At 39.5% G+C, this 19735-nt stretch overlaps 1 protein-coding gene across 1 annotated transcript; it reads left to right on the top strand.

Annotated features, from left to right (window-relative positions):
• Nucleotides 1-3264: 3264 nt before the first annotated feature.
• On the top strand, nt 3265-13411 carry LOC122666566 (NADH dehydrogenase [ubiquinone] iron-sulfur protein 7, mitochondrial). The gene is made up of 2 exons (XM_043862579.1): nt 3265-3747; nt 12891-13411. Exons 1-2 carry the CDS (start codon nt 3353-3355, stop codon nt 13123-13125), a joined length of 630 nt encoding a protein of 209 aa, XP_043718514.1. The 5' UTR covers nt 3265-3352; the 3' UTR covers nt 13126-13411.
• The last annotated feature ends 6324 nt before the right edge of the window (nt 13412-19735 follow it).

Raw genomic sequence — 19735 nt, 5'->3', positions numbered from 1 at the left:
GTAGAAAAAATATTCCCTTTGTAATTCATATTACATAAAGGCTCCGTTTGGTTGCAAGGGGAATTAAAGGGAAGGAAAGTGAAATTTTCATACTTGAAAAAGAAATTTCTATAATCGTTACCCCATGTGATAATATCACTAACTTCAAATCATTCCATATTTGATTATTAAATTTCACTTTATTTTACATCCATCTACCTTTGGTTTAAAATGTAAAATAAATATTATATGTAAAATATATCATTACTAAATATGGTAAGAAATACAAATAATTTATATAATCACATGGGATAATGATTACAAGAGTTTCTTTTTTAGGTTTGAAAATTTTTCTTTCTCTTTCCTTTCATTCTCCTTGCAACCAAACTGAACCTCTATGAAAGAAAATGAGTAACTTCCTCTAAAACAAAACTATTTTTTATGAGCCATGGACGTCCAATATTTATAAAAGTGAGAAACCCCTTCGAAGTACCTTTTTTCCAAAAGAGGTGACTTTCAAGGAAACTAACCGTCATTGATTGACACTCAAAGAACACCTGTACAATTTCAAATAAAAATTCGTCGGCCTCAGTGACAAGCCAACTAGCGGCTAACCCCCCACCCTAATGCTAGCTAGAGCAGTCTGTGCGTCGGATAGAATATGAGATTGTCAATAGAAGGCCCTGACAAGGTCCTACATCCAATCCAAGGGCTAGTGTTGGCACTATGTAAGATGACGCATATTCGACGCTGACCAAGCCATCCTCAACGTCCAGACAAAGAGCAAATGACGTCGGTATGGTCCTACAAACGACATCAAAATAAACCCAAACGATGCACAAAGGGTACTGCCGACATTGGAAAAGTTTTACCCAACATCAGCAAAGGGACACTTGAAAATACATCCAGTTCAGACAATTGTATATTTTATATATTAAAAACTTAAATCGGCACGAGTGTGCGCGTGTAAAAAGGACCCAGACCAACCCTGAACATGAGGGAGGAGAGATACCTCTTTGTAGGCAACTCTAACCTTGTAGTTCTCATTCCTACATCTTAACTTCTTGTCATCCTCATTCATTTCCACTGTAGGACTAAAGTTCCCACACACAAAAGTGGCAAACTCAAAAAGTAACTTCCAAAAATTTCAAACCTTGTGTGTGTGGGGGGGGGGTGGGGGGGGGGGGGGAACAAAGCCTGATTTCCAAAACCAAACAAAAAATATGTTGAAACTTTTATTTTATAATAAGTATAACATATAATTTTTCCAATGAAGATAAATATTGTTATTTCACATGTGTACTCAAAAATTGTACATGACAATGACACATTTTGATAATGATATAATGATATGTTATTTTCAAATTATTTTTGAAAATCCTTTTATACTCTTAAGTTAAAGAGCTTTTGGTAATAAGAAAAGGGGCAATTAAATTAAAACAATGTGTCAAGTTCTAAATACACCTTTAGATGTGTCATTCAGACACTCCCTTACATAAAAGTCTTATAAAATCCAATGGACCAAGTTTTCCTTCAGCTATGGTCGCAACCTTTGGATGGACGGGAGAACGAACGACCTGAGGGTATTATTGACTAGGTCCAATAGAAGGATGCTTGATGATCCTAGGATGTTAGCTTACCCTTTAATCATCGATGTAGAAATACTTTCCCCAAATCCAATTGCATTCATATTTGAGAAGAGATGCTCCAAAAACCAATGGTGATTGAACAAGCCACGTTTTAGGAATTTTTTGGGACAATTTTCTAGATCTATGAAATAAAAAAATAAGGGCAAGAGATCTCTACTTGGTCGCATGGTCTCTACACAAGTGTCTGTGGATATCTACCCAGGGATAGAGGTGTCATCTCACGGTACCCTGTAAGAGGGTGTAGGAAACACCACCAAGTAGAGATCTTTTTCCCAAAAATTAATTACAAAATAAGTAAGTTTGGAAGATAAATAGGTGTAAAACAAAGTCAAACCTATTTGTTCTTGTTGTATTTTTTTATTTTTATTTTTTTGAAAAAAGTTTCAAAACATCCCCTCGCATTTTGGTTTCTTTGAAGGGATACATCCACCACTATAAATAGATGTGAAATGGACAACCCAAATCATTCCATTTTTGTGATTTTTCTCTTCTCTTTGCTCTCTAGTTCTTCTTCTTTACAAAAACAGAACTTCAAAATTCTGATTTTCTTTTTTCATTACTACATACTATAGTTTTTGAAAACTTCTAGTGAGCCTAGCCTTACTCTCTTTTGTAACCGAAGTTTTTATGCATAAGTTTGGTGGTTGCTTTATCTTGAAGGTAAAATGTGAAGTACCCTGGGTGCACTAATACAGGGGTGTTTCAGACCTTAAGGAGAGTGTCTTCATTGGTGCGACTCAACCACAAATACTGGTTCGTGTGTTCGTGATTGATTCGTGACTATCAACAAATTCATTGCGGTCTTATCTTCTCAAAAACGGGTACTTGTTTCTAACAGTTCTGCAATTAAATTTCTTATCTTGTGAATCTAAGCAAATATTTATTTTAGTTAGAGATATGTGATATTAAGTCTTTGGTATTTCATTTCAATGTTAGTAAAGCAAAGCCATCAACTCCAAACTATTGAAATCCATGTGGTGTCCAATTCAAAGGCATGAACAAAAAATCATGGGTCCCTTCATAATTAAATGGATCGAGTTTCCCTTAAGCCATGGTGATGGAAATCCCTTGACCGTGGCTTTTGGATGGATGAGAAAGAGTATCATATAACACAAGAGGATATTATTGACTTTGTCTAATATGAGATGTTTTAAGAAAATAACATATTTTTAACATTTTTTATTAGCCAAGAGCTTGTACGATTTTAATCCTCTCCAATTCCCTAAAGTGTGTAGTGTGACAGGTTGAGGTGGAGATGTTGACACGTGGCAACTTGGACACCAACGGTGCTGAGCTCATCCGAGCTCATTGAGTTCATTGACTTCTATTTTTTTATATTTATTTTTGAGCTTGGCACCGTTAGATGTTGAAACCGCCATATGTCGACATCTCCACCCTAAATTGCCGCACTGCACGCTTCTAGGGGATTGGAGAGGATTAATTTCCGACCTGGTCCTTGGCTCCTTGCCCTTACTGCCCATCTAACATTAGTTTGGTTGCGGGATCCATCGCGTGGCGGTCCGAGTAATTGGGTACCCACCCCACCCTTTTCATTAGTATCACTCACCAACACATACGGAACCCGAATAAACTGTTCTCCCGATACTCATATTCCCGTTAGTCTCCTCAGCCTTTTTTTTTCCAATTTGTTCTGTTCCGACTTCCGAGTCTCAAACTCTGAACCCCATAGCGATCTCTTGTGCTGTGAAACGACTAACGAGGCAATGGCTCTCCTCCCTAGAGCAGCACGTCTTGCCCTAGTTTCATCGCAAAGGACGGCGTCGATCCATACAACGCTTCCTGCACTGTCGCCTTCGTCGGAGTCGACATCGCCGGCCCCGTATGCCCGTCCGGCCTCACCTGCTACTGGCACGGGGCTGCCGAAGGCGGCGGAGTACGTGATCTCGAAGGTGGATGATCTGATGAATTGGGCCCGTACTGGATCCATCTGGCCTATGACCTTTGGCCTTGCTTGCTGTGCGGTCGAGATGATGCACACCGGTGCCGCCCGCTATGACTTCGATCGATTTGGAATTATCTTCAGGCCTAGCCCTAGGCAGTCCGATTGCATGATTGTTGCTGGCACCCTTACCAATAAGATGGCTCCTGCGCTTCGCAAGTAAGCTGCTATTGCTTTTTGTTTCTCTTTCTGCGTTTCCTGAATTTAGGGTTTGGTTTGTATGATTGGATCTTGGGATTAAATATTAGGTTTTCCTTTTCTGTTAGGGTAATTCTAAACGTGCAAGTAGGTTTCATTTCTGTTGGTAAATGGTTGAGCGGCAGCAATTTAGTATTTGATTTCGAGGGCAATAATTATTTGCCTTTTAAATGGCCGCTCTATCGTTTCCCCTAATTATATGTAGAGGTCTTCAGTTTGGATCATCACTTGATTACCTTTGTAAAGTTCGGATTTGGAATTAGTTTTCTTTTTTTTTTTTCTTTGGGGGGGGGGGGGGGGGGGAGAAATGGGTTTGGGGGTTGGGGAAGGGGTGTTTTGAGGTAAATTGTTGTCTTCTGCATATGCCTTTGTCGTACTATAGTGATTTCATTTTAGTTTCTTAAGGGCTTGTTTGTTAAGCCAGAAGTTTAGTCGGGTGGGAATGAACAGTGCTGGAAAGTTGTCAGATTTTCCCAGAAGCATGGTAATTTGACCAGTTTTGGATGCCTGGGATGGGAGAGTGGCCGCACAAACTCAGTTTGTCATGGTTGCCCTATCTTCTCTATCTCACCTCCCCCAAAATCCCTCCAAATCCCACTGATTTTGGTAGGATTCTTGTGGGGAAGGGCCAATGGTCATAAACCCCATGAGATGGAGGGGGGTGATGGTTGGGAGGGGGTTGTAGTCAAGCAGAAGTTAAGAAGATAAGTTTGATTAGTTGAAGCAATGGATGCTCAACAATGTTTCTTCCATAATCCCGATTAAAATGCTTCTGGCCTTTTAAACCAAGGGAATCAAAACTTGACAAAGCAACAAGATTACGTACACACACACACAAAGAGAGGGAGGAAAAAATAATCACGAGACAGAGGGTACATGGAAAACGGGCTGAATCCACCATGGTTGAGCTGTTTAAATCAGAGAAGAAATTGGTAGTAATTTGTAGATTTCAAAGCTTGAAGCACAAATCGTAGGAATCTTCCACATCTTCGCCTTCACCTCCTTCTCGCCTTTATGTCTCTCCCTCTTTTGCAAACATGCATACCATACCGTCAGTAACCCCATAGATATCAATTAAGCTGATCTCCCCTGTGACATCCAAGGTCTAAGCAGATTCCCCTAATCGAATGGATTCCAGTTTCACTTGTGCTTCCCTCTTTGTCCCTCCTTCCTCTTTGCTCCACCGTCTCTCTCTCTCACCCGTCTACTTTGCTCTCTCTATCTCTCTCCTCACACCTTCTTTGCTCTACCCTCTCTATCTCTCCCCACCCCTTCTCTCTACTTTGCCCTCTTCTCTCTGCTCTTTACCTCATCTCTTTGCTCAGCCTTCTCTCTCTCTCTCTCTCTCTCAACTCCTCTTAGCTTTTAAAGCTCACCGTCTCTCCCCCTTGTTCTCAGGAAAAGCAAACTAAATGAGATGGAATAGTAACTTTTCTTCTACTTAACTATCTCTATTTCTCCACCCCACAACATGTGAGACCCATATGTTTGGGAATTGAACTAGAAGTAAAGTAAAGTAAAGTGGAAGGAGAGTTGGTATTTTTCCACTCCGCCTGTGTTTGGATAGCTTTTAATTGGGAATGTATGTGAGAGAAAGAGAGGGAGAGAGAAGGCGGAGCAGAGAGATATGGGGCGGAGTATAGAGACATGGGAGAGAGCAGAGAGAGAGTGAATGTGATCTCCCATGGTTGGAAAGCCTTGTCCTTTGAGTAGTAAGGTTACAAATGAAAAGAAACTCCTTGTTCCAATGAACAACGCCATCACTCTGCATATCCTCCTCCTTGGTAAAGTTCCTCTTCATTAGTCCTCATAGAACTCAAGTTGTTCTTCGGACCATCCTACCTGATTACCACTAATCTTGTTTCCTCCGCCGACTTCTTTCCCTTTGTTGGAACCACAAGAGGAAGAAGCCCTTTGCCTTCGGAGGACCAGCTTGAGCTCAAATTTCTTCGACAATATAGACGGGCATTGCCGCCATTCATCATATTACCACCATCCCCCCTTCCAATTCAGATGTTTGAACCCCTACAAAAACCCCAAAAAGGAGAATTTCAAGAAGATTTCTCATAGAGAGCACTCAAAAGCAACCCTCATATCTTCCAATACCTTCACAAAACAGCATGAGAAGCAGACTAGACTGTGTCAACTGTAACAAAACTAACATTTTAGATCACAACTGAATCACCCAAAATCCTCACTGAAAAAAGGGCTCCTCTGGATCTCTTCTCAGAGTTCCTCTACGATGAGGAGCTCTCACTTTCCTTGTTCTCACTCTTCCTCTTCATGTGGAGACCACTCACACGAATGCCCACAGCTTGACCACCATCAAACCAGAGTTATGACCGTTGTAACTTTCTTTCCACTTTGTACAAGAGTCCCACAAAAATTGGTGGGATTTTGGAGGGAGTCAGGTGGAGAAGACAAGCAACCGACATGGAAAACCTTGCATTGCCTACTTGTTTGACAACTTTTCCATCCTAGATATCTAAACACCCACTTTCCCATATTTTTAGGGAAGTAGTCAAAATTTCCATTCCTGTTCATTCCCACCCCCAATAAAATCTCGGCAAACGATTGGGGCCTCGATAATTTTGGGATGAATTTGGTGATGTTGTGGTGTCTAAAGAATCTTGTATCGGTGATCAATGCGTAGCATCATTTGTGAAGATTTTCAGAAAATAACCATGAAATTGAGGCATGTGAAGGTTAAATAGTCTTAAATTTGATATATTTATGTCATTGCTAGGGTCTTTTTTGATTGACCCTGGTGCCTTGCGTGAAGAAACAAGTGTTTAGAATCTTTAGATGTGAGGAAGGTTTTCACCACAGATACAGAATAGAAGCAGGAATTAGAACAGGAGGCGCTTAACCTTGACGCCTTGAAAGTTGAAACACCCAAACCCCTCCCCCCCCCCCACCCAAAAAAAAAATAATAATAATAATACATAAATAAAAAATAGTGGAAGCTATTTAATTTTCACACATAAAATATCTGCCATTTGGCAATTCGGGTGGGGCCCAAACTTATTGGACAGGTTGACCCAGGTCCCTGCTCAGATATCAAGTTTCATTCCAATCTGAGTTCACTTTGTGGCAAAATTGACTGCTTAAAAATCCAGGACTACAAAAAGGGTGCATAGGACTTCAAAAGGGGGGGGGGGCATGGACATGGGGGTATGCCATTACATGGGAGGTAAATGATTGAATTTGAGGCTGAAATTTGGCTCATGGCAAATCTGGACTTTAGACATGTCTATCCAATGGTGGGAGTTGCTAGCATCATCTTGGAAGTAGAGCATTTGCTGTTCAGGTGCAATTTTGAAAGATCTCCCACCTGGGTGATCCATAACTTTCCCCTACATGATTTTTTCCAAATTGTGCCTCTAAATGTCCATAGTAAATGAATGTCCAAATCTTTCCTCTATATGTTCGGTGAGTTTGAACTATATAAATGCTTGAGATTGAACGATGGACATGCCCCTTGATAGAGGGAGTGGCAGAAGTGGCAGAACATGATTTATGATGAATGAAGTTTTATATGTGTCTGGTGAAATTGAAGATGAAATGGTGAATCAGGATTTATGTTGTTGTCATTATGTATTTAGTTGATCTGTATTTCTTTATGGGAAAAGTGTATCTGAGCCACTGGCGAAGCCTATGCCTACTCCCAGAAAAAAAATTAATTCATTTTTTCTCTCTAAAAAATAAATAAAGAATTATTTGTGAGAGGGTGTAGGGTTATTCTGGCAGCTCAAAGAAGAACCCTTGACCTTTCTTTTTAAATTATAATATGGATAGAGTCAAAGTGTGTACATTGTTTAAACTATCAAAGAGCCCAAGGCACCTGGAGTTCCAATAAGAAAATCTGTAGTGATAGCCATGATAAAAGTATGATCTGAACATTCATCTCTTGCTAGGTTGTTTCTTACAGAATTTACTAAATAGACATCCTGATGACTTGGTGTTATATATGGAAATTGAAGTCCTAACCTTCCTGATATAATGTCCTGGCTAGGTTGTTTCTTACAGAATTTGCTAAATAGACATCCAGATGACTTGGTGTTATATATGGAAATTGAAGTCCTAACCTCCCTGATATAATGTCCTGACCTGTATGTCCTAAAAACCGAAATAACCTTTTCTCTTTTTCCCGCTTTTAATTTGAATGAATGACTACTACGGTCCTTGTTTGTGCTCCCAATCATGACAACTCTCCTGTCAACTTCCCCTCAAATATTGATACCCTACCGTTTTCTCTAATCAATGATAATAACCTAGTTGAATAGACTAGTTCGCTTCGCCTACCATCCTATCTCTCCAATAATTCCTTTCTTAAACCTTATTTCCTCGAGTGCTTAAATATCACACGAGGACACAAGGAGGTTGCAAATGATATGGTTCAATATGCTTGAAGAATGCAGTGGTTGAAAAAGTAGATGATGTCATGAGGAGATTTATCAGTACTTGTCTTTTTCGTTCATAGCTGCCTTTGCATGACTTACAAAGAAGAACTTTGACAGATATGGTTGGGGATTTATGTATTTATAGATAGTAATGGACAATTGGACATTGAGTATTGGAATGGTGTAGGTATTGATTAATTTTCTAGATCATTCTACACACTGAAGGGGATAGTTGGATCATGATCCTCACCCAGATGATTGGGAAGAATACTGATCTCTATGAAGTGTTGGTGTGTGGTGGAATGACATTTGTGAACTTGGTTATAAGATGCAGCTAATTCCATCACAGAAGAATTGAATTTCCATAGTATGTTCTTATTTTTTCATGTATATATACTTATGTTCTCCTGTCTTCATGTATACCCTGCTCTATCATCCGAATATCTTGATGTTCTTTTCATTGAATCATTCTATCTCGAATGAAAGTAATGATGTTTGTCACTCTGATGAAGAGGTAATACATAACAATTGAGGAGGGGTTTCTTGTTGTCTTTGGGGCAGCAAAGGGACCAATTATTATCTCATTAAAAGGATGCTGACTATTGTTGCTCCCCACAGCTCCGTCATTACAAAGGTTTTTTTTTTTGCATGACTAGTGGCTTGTCAGTTGTCACTCAGTGTGAATGTATATTGGACAGGCCCATATGCAATTTGTTCTTAATTTATTTTAGGGAAAATGTTCTCTGTCCGGGAGTGTGGCCTACGCCAGCACTCCCATGAGTCTATCTCTCTCCTCCTCCCATGAGTCTATCTCTCTCCTGCCCATGTATAATGACACCTCTGCCCCCTTGTTTTAAGGAGGAGAGAGATAGACACAAGGGAGTGCTGGTGTAGGCCACACTCCCGTGCAGAGAACTACTTCCCTTTATTTTATCATGGTCTATTCTAAACAGCATCCCAGTGCACAAGGCGCCTGCTACTGCAGGGTCTGGGAGGGGCAAATGTATGCAGCCTTACCCCCTGCTTCGCTGAAGAGGCTCTTTCCAAGTTTTGAACTTGCAACCAACAGGTTGCAATAGTGCAACTTTAACCGTTGCGCCAAGGCTCGCCCACTTTTATCATGGTTTATTTTCTGGAACAAAAATGATACTTGGTTTGGATTGTGTCTGAATTATTTTGTGGAACATGGTCCTTATACTGCTGGGTATTTATTTTGTGTGTGTTCATATATAGGGTGCATCTTGTTGTAACCAAAGTGGTGAATTGAGCAAGTTGTAACCTTCTTTTAATTGCCCTTTTGTCCTATTCCCAATTTTTTTGTCAGACATTCGGTTAATTAGGGTTATTTATGTAACTTGCAATTTTAATTTTACCCTGTTGGAGTTAGTAGGAAGTTGAGTTTGAGTTATTTTGTAATTTTCTTCTTTCCTGTTGATGGAGTTGTAGATATAGTTAGAGTTAACTTTTGTTTTTTCAGTTATAGGATAGGATTATGATTTCTTTTGCCTAATTCTATATAACGGCATGTAAGCCAACATTTCTCAGTTGGATTTTGAGAATTGAATGAACAATTCTTATCCCTCTCTCTCTCCTTGATCAAGTGAGTTCTTATTCCTCCTTCCCAGGTAATCCTGCTTCTTTATTCCTCTCTTCTTCTTTTCTTTCTTTGTTTATTATCTTCTGTTCTTTTGGTCTGAAATTTTGGGAATTAGTTTGCCTACTTGGGGCGACTAATCCACTTGAATCCCACCTCTTAAAGTTTCCTCTTCTGGAAGAACCAGATCTCGGAATATTTCTGAATCTGCAACAACTGTTGGGTTCTGATTTCAGGAATTTTTTTTGAATATATTACCTGTTATTATGGTCAGACACCAGTCGGGATTAAGAGGGGATGGTATTGCGGATCTTATCCTTAAGTTCCATGTTTTTTGGATTTGATTTGTGGTTGCTGAGTTGATCTGTTAATATCAGTTCAATCGCCTTTAACGTTGGATTCGTGAGGAAGGAGAAGACATCAAATCTTCTTATTTGCTTTTAAGGACAGACTTCTGAAATTACACAAAGCCCCTTGTTCTTCAAACTTTGTTTTTTAGTTTTTCCCAATTTAAAATTTAATACGAGATTCATCCCTTTCTTCAAAATCTTAATTACTATTACGTCTGTGTTCCTGTTCACCTTATTTTTTAAAGGTCTTGATTGTTCCAGAATTTACAAGATTGCAACTATTCCCTTAAAAATTGAATTATTTATTATTTTTGGGCCAATGGTGATCCATTTTAAGGCTTATTGAACCCGGGATTGCATCACCAGGGGTAAAAAAGGGTTTTCAAGATATTTTGAACGACTCACCATTTATATCATTATCTTGCACACTTTTAGAGTATACATGTGAAATGACAGGAACTTACCCTCATTGAAAGAAAAAGTGTGTTTTATTTGAACAAAAAATAAGGTTTCAACTTCTCTTTCACCAACTTTGATTACAATAAAATTTTCTATATATATATGGCAGAATGAATGCTGCCAGGCTGTGTATCGTATGCTAGCACCTCCCTGTGTCTTTCTCTCTCCTCCCCCTCCTATGAAATGACATAGCTGCCCCCTATTGTGGGAGGAAAGAGTCATATTGAGGCACTAGCGTATGCAATGAACAGCCTGGCCTGATATTATATATATATATATGCAGAGAGCGTGGGCTGGCATCTTGGGGAGCGGGATTTCTGCCTTTCATGGAAGCGGGGCGTTCATTTTGCCCCCACTGTGTCTGGGTGTGGACTGCCCCCTCCCCCCATAGAGAACATTTTCCCTATATATATATATATTTTTTTTTTTTCACATGAGCTCACTCAACTCAGCCTTATCCCAACTGAATGTGGGGTCGGCCACAGATCCTATTTCTCCAATCCGCTCTATTCAAAGCCAAACAAGATTCCAGTCCTAAGCTATGGACATCTTTCCTCAGCACTTCTCCTATGGTTATTTTTGGCCTACCTCTAGCTCTTTTAGCTCCTTCAATTAAATAAATCACTTCTCCGAACTGGAGCATTCAAAGGCCTCCATTACACGTGTCCATACCACTTCAGACGAGTTTCTCGCAACTTATCATGAACAGGGACAATGCTCAGGTTTGCTCTAATATATGCATTCTGTATTTTATCGTCTCTAGTTTTAAAACTCACGCACCGTAACATCCTCATTTCAACAACATGAAGTTTGTGTAATTGTTTTTTTCTTTACTGCCCAACATTTAGCCCCATATGTTGTTGCTGGTCGTATAGCTGTTTTATAAAATTTTGATTGAGTTCTAAGTTTTAAGGGAATATGTCAATCACACAACACAACACTCCAGATGCCCCGCCCGCCCCCCCCCCCCCCAATTTCATCCACCCTATTTTCTATTCATGGTTGAACCATGTATCTGGAGTTATCACTTTGCTGAACTCCCTATCATCAATTTACCACCCCACTCTCAGTCCTAATGTTACTAAAGTTACACATCATATACTTTGGTTTTGTTCTACATACCTTTTGATTCCAAGGTTGATCTCCATAAATCCAACTTTGCATTTATCCCAACATTTGTTTCATCCACCAAAACATTCTCTTCTGCAAAAGGCATACATCAAGGGATCATTTGATCTTGAATGTCTGTAGTCAACTCATCCATGATTAGTGCAAACAAATACGGGCATAGAGCTGAACCTTGGTGTAATCCAACCGTTATTGGGAATTCACTATCCTGCCCCCTCACAGTTCTTACGCTAGTCACTACATCATGATACTCCTTGATTATGTCCACTTATTTACTCAAAACATTTTTCTTTTCTAAAACTTGCCAAATTAACTCTCTGGGAACCCTATCGTATGTTTTTTCTAAATCAATAAAGACGATATGAAGGATATATGCTCTAAATCTTTCCCTAAGTCTCCTAAGCAAATAAATAGCTTCCGTGATTGATCTCCCTGGCATAAAACCAATTTGGTTATCAGAAATATTAATTTCTTGTCTCAGGCGAGCTTCAACTACGTTCTCACTTAATTTCATAGAATGGGCTCATGAGTTTAATTCTTATATTTGTATGTATATATGCGAAGAAAAGATTAATGTATTTGTGAATTCATTGATTCACTTGTTTTGGATTGTGTCTGAATTCATTTGTTCTTGTGTCTGAGCTGGTCCTCTGCTTTTGTTGTATGGCAGACTCTCCTTGTTGCTTTGTACCTATCGATATGGCATTGTAAATACTGTTCTGTTTTGAAGGATCAAAACACTCCAATATTTTCCTTCCTCTGTGAATCCTGCATATCCTAAGACCTCTAAATGAAGGTTGCCTGTGGTTATCTTCTCAACCCCCCCCCCCCCCCCCCAAAACCTCTTCCCCCTTTGTTTTTTCATTTTTGCTTTTTCTAGGTTGAGATTTACTTCGAATCTGTTGACGGTTATATTATGTATTGGTTTGCCAGAACACGTCAGTGGCCACAGCTTTACCATTTAGGTAGGGGCATTGTTCACCAAATGTTTGTAATCATATCATATATGAGACCCAAGGGTTTTGAGTTGGGTCTTTTTATAATACCACTGTATTATTTATTTAGGAATTTTTTTTCAACTCTAGTTGGTGAATTTTTTGAAAGAAACATTACCACATTGTTTAAATGAAAGAGGAAAACTTATGTTGAGACATTGCTATCTTGTTGCAGGGTGTATGATCAAATGCCTGAGCCTCGGTGGGTCGTTTCCATGGGAAGCTGTGCAAATGGTGGCGGGTACTACCACTATTCATACTCTGTTGTTCGGGGCTGTGACAGGATTGTACCAGTTGATATCTATGTTCCTGGTTGCCCCCCAACTGCTGAGGCTTTACTCTATGGAATGCTTCAGCTTCAGAAGAAAATTAACAGGCGGAAGGATTTCCTTCACTGGTGGACCAAGTGAAGGTCTATGACTTCTTCTTGGGCTACTGTCCGGCTACTGTTAATTGAGTTTTTGTTTCACTTATGAAAGAAATAAATTCTATAATGGAAGTACTTGTTTGCTGTGGCCTGTTTAAATGCAGTAGGAACGGAAATTGCTGTCATTATACATCTATCGGGAGATACTATGATGTTCCTCTTAATCTTGGAAAACAACTGTTCTGCTTTATGCATGTGTTTCTATTACTGGGCCAACCAGGCTTGTAAATTAGATTGTATTGGCTTAATTATGCATATGCCTTTGTTTAGAGGTGGTCATCGGTTTTGTTGCCTGGTTGAACTGATAGGTACGAATGTGCATCTCTTTGTTTTGATCCAAGCCACAGCTGGTTTTGAGTTTTCCATTATATTGTCATATTTTTATCCAGGTTTTTCGGGGATTACTTGAACCGTCATTGTCTTGGAAGGATTGCAGAAAGTTAGGAAAAAAAAAAAAAAGTAGATGATTCTTTAAGACATTGAAGTACAGCAACGAGCCATAGTTTCTGATATTGTAGCTATTTCAACAAAGATACCACCATCTGATTAGCAACTGGTAGGCAGGAGAGGTAGGTATAGAACTGAAGACGGGGAAGTCCACTTTTCCATGCTTTCTATTTTGGCTGTCAGTTTGGGTTTGGAAATGTTTTTATTCTCTTGTGGAACTGTGAGTTCTTAAGAGTCCGCTTGATAATCTTACTGTTGTTTCTGTGCTGAGAAACAACAGAATAGTTTTTTTCTGTTTCTGTGTTGAGAAACCGTTTTTGATCCGTTGGTAAACCTATTCTGGAAACATTTCCAAATGAGCAGGGTAAAGTGTATGTGGAAGATTCATACACAGAGATCACAGAGTCAAAAAAAATCACAGTGATCATAGAGATCAAACAATAGGCATTTAAAGCATGATGTCCACCTCTAAAAATCATACACAGAAATCACAAAGTTAAAAAAAATTACTCATTCTAGGGTTCGACGATGAAAGAAGAACATAGGTGGAAATGGGGGGTTTTTGTAAGATTTTCGAGCCAATAATGGGTTATAGAGATCGTCGAACCTTAGAATGAGGAAAATAAGGCTATTCAAAAGCTTTTATGTTCAAGCTTCACACACACAGAGAACAAATCAGAGCGAGAGAGAGTAATTCGAGAGGCTTCTTCCATTTTTCGTGATAGCATCCACTCGAATTGCAGTAGGATTTTTCTTCAGAGCTCGTGAAGAGGATGAAGGCTTGTGTCAAAATGAGAGGTGTGTGTATCGTGAGGTTTTCTTCGTTTTTCTTGACAGCATCCACTCGAAACACAGTAGGGTTTTTCTTTAGAGCTCGTGAAGAGGACGAAGGCTTGTGACAAAGTGAGAAGTGTGTGTATCGTGAAGTGCGTCCAACAATTAGGAGTTTTTATCGGGCACAGTTTTGTAATTTTCAAACCAGAACCACATGTTCTGTCAAAAGTCTTCCATGCCACATAAATTTTGATTTATGCTCCCAAGAACACGTTCTATGAAACATTATTTACCAAACGTTTCTTAGGGTGTTTTTCCATTAAAAACTCGTAAGGTTATCAAGCGGATACTAAGTCCAATAAAAAAGAGGCAAGCTTATAAGTTCCAGAGATAACACTATACAGAAAAGAAATTCTTGGAGTTAGAGAGAGAGAGAATAAAATATATAAAGTTCTCATACTTATATGATTTTTTTTTGTCCATTCCTATCGAGGTCCCATAGGCGAACTAGTGGGGGAGGTGGAAGGGATGGAAGGGATGCAATTCTCAAACATAAGACATGCCAATGGCCGCTTGCTTCAAAGCAAAGCCATTACCAACATCACTAGGCAATTGGCGGCAAATTTAGGACTTTTAAGTCTACATGAATATCCTAAAAATGTTTCAGCTCATTTTAAATTTTGTATGAAACAGTCTAAAAAATAAGCAAATTAACGCCACGTCAGTTATAGTAGTACATCAAGCATCCATTTCTAAGGTATACATCCATTGTACGATTTTTTTCTAGCGTATATATTTTTTATTATATGGACAGGATGATTTGGGGCATTTTGATGTTTGGACAGGATAGATATTAAATCCCTTTGAAATGTTACATGTCAAATTTGATAGTTCATCTTAATTGCATAGCCAAGCATGTATGTGGCTCTTTCTTTTGAGTTTTCAAACATCATTGTTATTCAATCAAATTTTTTCTTTTTTCAAAATTTGTATAGCATTGTAAAGACACATAGAAAAACTCATATTGAAAATTTATTACATGATTAGATAATGACGTGGATAACAAAAATTATCTATTGAATCTAGACACAAACTTAAAACCCTATCACCCACACTTGCTTTCCTTCTTAACATATTAAAGTGGATGTTTGTTGATGTGGCAAAAATAGCAGTGGGGGCATTGATCAACCTAATTTTGGGATTTTTTTCAAACTAAAAATCTTGAGATGAGGTGAGACCTTGAGATATTTGTGTGTGGACGAAATATCTTAAAATTTTGAAAAGTTGGTTTAGTAATACTTTTCCTAAAATCAAAGTTAAACTTACTTGGCAAAAAATAAGGTGTACCGCTTTTATTAGAAGGGAGAGGGATCTCTGAGCAAGCGGCATAGAGGAACTCACCAATGAGGTGCGGTAAAACAATATAGTATATTGGAGGGAAGCGAGGTCATTTCGGGTGTGGAGGAGAGAGATATACATAGAGATGTTAGCGTACCCTACCCTAGCAGCTCAAATAACCTTTTCCCTATAAAAAATTAGGAAGTAGACTGCACTCCTTTATAAAACGTTAGGGCACACCCAAATCACTACTCTCTTGTTCTGTTTTTTTTTTTTTAATAACTTTAATCTAGTTTTCATGGAAGATAAGTAGGAGGATGTTAAGATTTATTACATGGGGTTGAAAGCTTGGTAAATCCCAAAGTCTCATACTCTCATGTCAACTGTAAGATCAAATTTTTGTGTGCGACTCTATGTTGGATTTTTGTATTTCTATGGTGTCCTCTTCTGACCTGTCAAAAGAGGATCTTTGATGGTTCTTTGGTATTTTTTCCATCTCATTTTTTTAATGTTCATTCTTGTTTCTTGGGTAATGGGTACATAAAGCTTCTGCAAACTGAAAACCAAAGTACATAAAACTGTTTCAAGCTTTCATCTTCAATACTTCAAACGAGGAGATAAATGGTGAAACACGGTGCAACGATAGAGAAGAACAATATCTTGCCTTTTGTGTTCAGAGTTGCCACATTGACAAATCTCTCTTTTTATTCAATTTAACGTTCTAATCAATTGATCCAATAAGTTTTGTGAAATCCCACACTGGTATTCCTCTCTTCTTACCACTTTTGAGTTCATCCCACCTTGCTGTTAATTTATTTCAAGAATTTCAATTGCCAAGTGATGGAAGGGAAGTGCTTTGTTCATGTAGTGTTGCAACGACAACAGGCGAACAAAGAAGCTATGGAAAAGATAATTGGGCAAAATGACAAGGATCGAGTCTGGGCAATTCTTAGCTTAGGCGAGTCTCCAACATTCTCGACCAAGTTTTAAATTTTTTTTACTCGACTCGAGTGACTTGCTCGAGTCAAAACCTGGTTTTCCAACTATGGCTAAAATTTCAAAAGATATCATTTTGTATTCTCGGGGGCACGACTATAATTTTGTCTTCCCTTGTGTCTGGGCTCAAGGGCAGTGCAGTTCTCTTTCCCTTGAGATATATGGGTTGTCTATCATATGGATTAACATGTCCTGATAATATTTTTTCTCTGCCAGGTGCGTGAACAACTCCGTCGTGTGCGAGTGTAGATCTTCTTCCTGAGTGTTTAAGGTCGTGACCTTTACGTTAGTTCAGTCGCTGAATCAGTTGCTCATAGGGTGGCAGATTAAGATGAGCTTATCACTCACCCCATCTACATCTCAGCGACCTCCATTCCCACCAGAGCAACCACCTTCCGAGGAGGACGATGCCCTTGAGATAGACAAGGATCTGGAAGATCGCATCAATGTAGATAATGGACTGGCATAATTTGGAAAGGTTACTGCAGGTAAGCTCTACTGCCTACAGGCGGTCTCGGATGCTCTAATTACTACTTGGAACACAAAACACGAAGTTGAGGTTTTGCCATTAGCGTACTTTAAGTTTTTATTTCAGTTCCATCATACTTGTAACCTACAAAACGTCATCGACGAAGGTCAGTGGTCCATTGCAGGCAATCTTCTACTGTTGTCTCCCTCGTGTGGTAATGACGATATTCAAGTTAACTTGGGCGAGTTCTGGATCTAGTTCCATGACGTTCCGGCTGAGCTTATGTCCATGGATGTTGCAGTTAAGTTGGCATCCAAGATTGGAAATATTAGTCGTGTTATGCTGATCTGGGGGTTTTAGTTTGGGGAATATCTGCGCTGCCGAACTGAGGTTGGTTTTACAAAGCACCTCAAAACCACCATCCCCATCAAAGGTCGGTCGAATAATCTTTGCTCTGTTAAGCTTAAGTATGAAAGGCTACCCTCCTTCTGTTATTTATGTAGTTTAATAGGCCACGAATATTGGTGTAGCAATCAGTTACATAAAGTTCAACTCACACATGTCAATGAACATGGTTGCTTTTCTACTGCTCATTGTGAAGAGTTTTCAACATTTCGCTTCAGACCAACCATTAGAGCTCCTGCTCCTTCTCCTCGCCTTATTGATCTTGCCCCCTTTCGGGTTATCTCTACTGATGGCACATCCAGTGAGCACAACCGCAGTGTTCCACAATCTCAAATTCATGCTCCGACCACAGTGGCCATCGGAGTTAGGAACGATGGGACTGAGCACACGCGTCCACGTGTGCTCACTAATATTGTCACATGTAGTACAACGAGGCCTGCTCAAAGTACGAAAGACATGATACGAAATTCCCCATCAATTTTGAATCAAATCACACAAAATGGCACGTCCTTAACATCCCTTTTGTCCACATCCATCCGTCTATTATCCCATAAATTGACCTAGTCATGCCTCCCCATCTTTTCCCAACCGTTAACCACCTTGAACCGCACCTTCTGGAATCACACTCTTAACAGCTTTTAGCCCACATCATCAACAATCCCGAGACATCCTCAACCCTTTTGTCTCTTTTGCCGCTTCTTTCTAGAATACGTATCAAGTCCCCCATCTCTTCCACCAACCATCCAACTGGCCTACATAACCAATTGTACTTACCCTAACCTAACCTAAATCCTCACCTCACCACGCCTATTACACTGGACCCACTACTGACCCTCATTTATCCAAACCTTAGTTAAACACACCTGTTGAACCAGTGACATACCCAATAACGGACTCTACCAACAGAGATTCCACCCTATCCTATCCATGGAAATTCGAACCAACCTTTGCCAAAGCCTCCACCCACTTCCAAAATGAACCAAAATATCAAACCCAAACCCTATCCCAGGAAAACCCCCAGACCCAAGAGGCGTAAACAAGGAGTAGCAACTCAGAAGCAACATGGGAATGATGATTACCAAATGTATGAGGAGCATTTTGTAATGCTTGGTCCCTCGGTGGCTAGGGGTTATCAACCCCAACCAGGATTATGAAGTGTTTAAGCTGAAATTGTCAAGGGATTGGGAGACCCCTGACAGTTCATTCTCTCTCAAATCTCTCCCGAACCACCAGGCCAGACTTGGTGTTTCTGATGGAAATGAAGTGTAAGGAGAAGAAGATGAATAGAATCAACAAGAAATTGTATCTTAAGAACTGTTGTTTTGACCCTGTGAATGGCAAATTAGGTGGTTTAGTTTTACTTGGAAGATCCTATCTCAATATTACTGTGCTATAATGTGATAGTAGGATAATTGATGTGCATGTTTTAAACCCCCATTCAATTTCTTTCTTTTTCACAGGGGTGTATGGAGATCCTAACCCGGCGAACAAAAGTGTTGTATAGGAGAGACTCATATCCTATGGTGCCAACCGCCATGAACAATAGATATGTGCTGGCGATTTTAATTCCCATTTATCATGGCATGAAAAATCTGGCAGCAGAGACCAACCTTCTAGAGATGCTGAGCATTTTAAAAATATGATCAACTCTGCAACTTAATAGATCTTGGGAGTCAAGGGCCCTGATACACATAGAGCAACAAGAGGAAAGGAAAGGCCAACATTCGAAATCGGCTTGATAGGGCTTTCTCAATCAATTCCTGGAGAGTAGCTCACATGGATACTGTTGTTTTTATCAAATTTGCATTCGGATTGGACCACAACCCTCTGTTAATTGATTCTGAAGGTGGATTGTCATCTGGACCTCGTCCCTTTAGGTTTGAAGCAGCCTAGCTAAGACACACGGAGTGCCAAACAATTGCTACAATGGCCTGGTCCATTTAAAGCTTCGGTTCTCCAACTAGTGTTCTATAGCAGAAGACCAGGAATTCTAAGCATGTATTCACCAAATGGAACAGAGAAGTGTTTGGTAATTTTCACGCAAAGATTCAAAGTTTGATGAAAGACTTGGAGTCTGTTCAGGATAAGGATACTATTGGAGCTGATCATCACAAAGAGGAAGAAATTAAGGCCTTGTTGGAGGAAGAGCTTACTAGACAAGAGA

Source organism: Telopea speciosissima, chromosome 7 (assembly GCF_018873765.1).
Source record: "Telopea speciosissima isolate NSW1024214 ecotype Mountain lineage chromosome 7, Tspe_v1, whole genome shotgun sequence".
NCBI lineage: Eukaryota > Viridiplantae > Streptophyta > Magnoliopsida > Proteales > Proteaceae > Telopea > Telopea speciosissima.
Note: the sequence above shows the minus strand (reverse complement) of the source record. Positions and strands in the feature narration are given on the sequence as shown.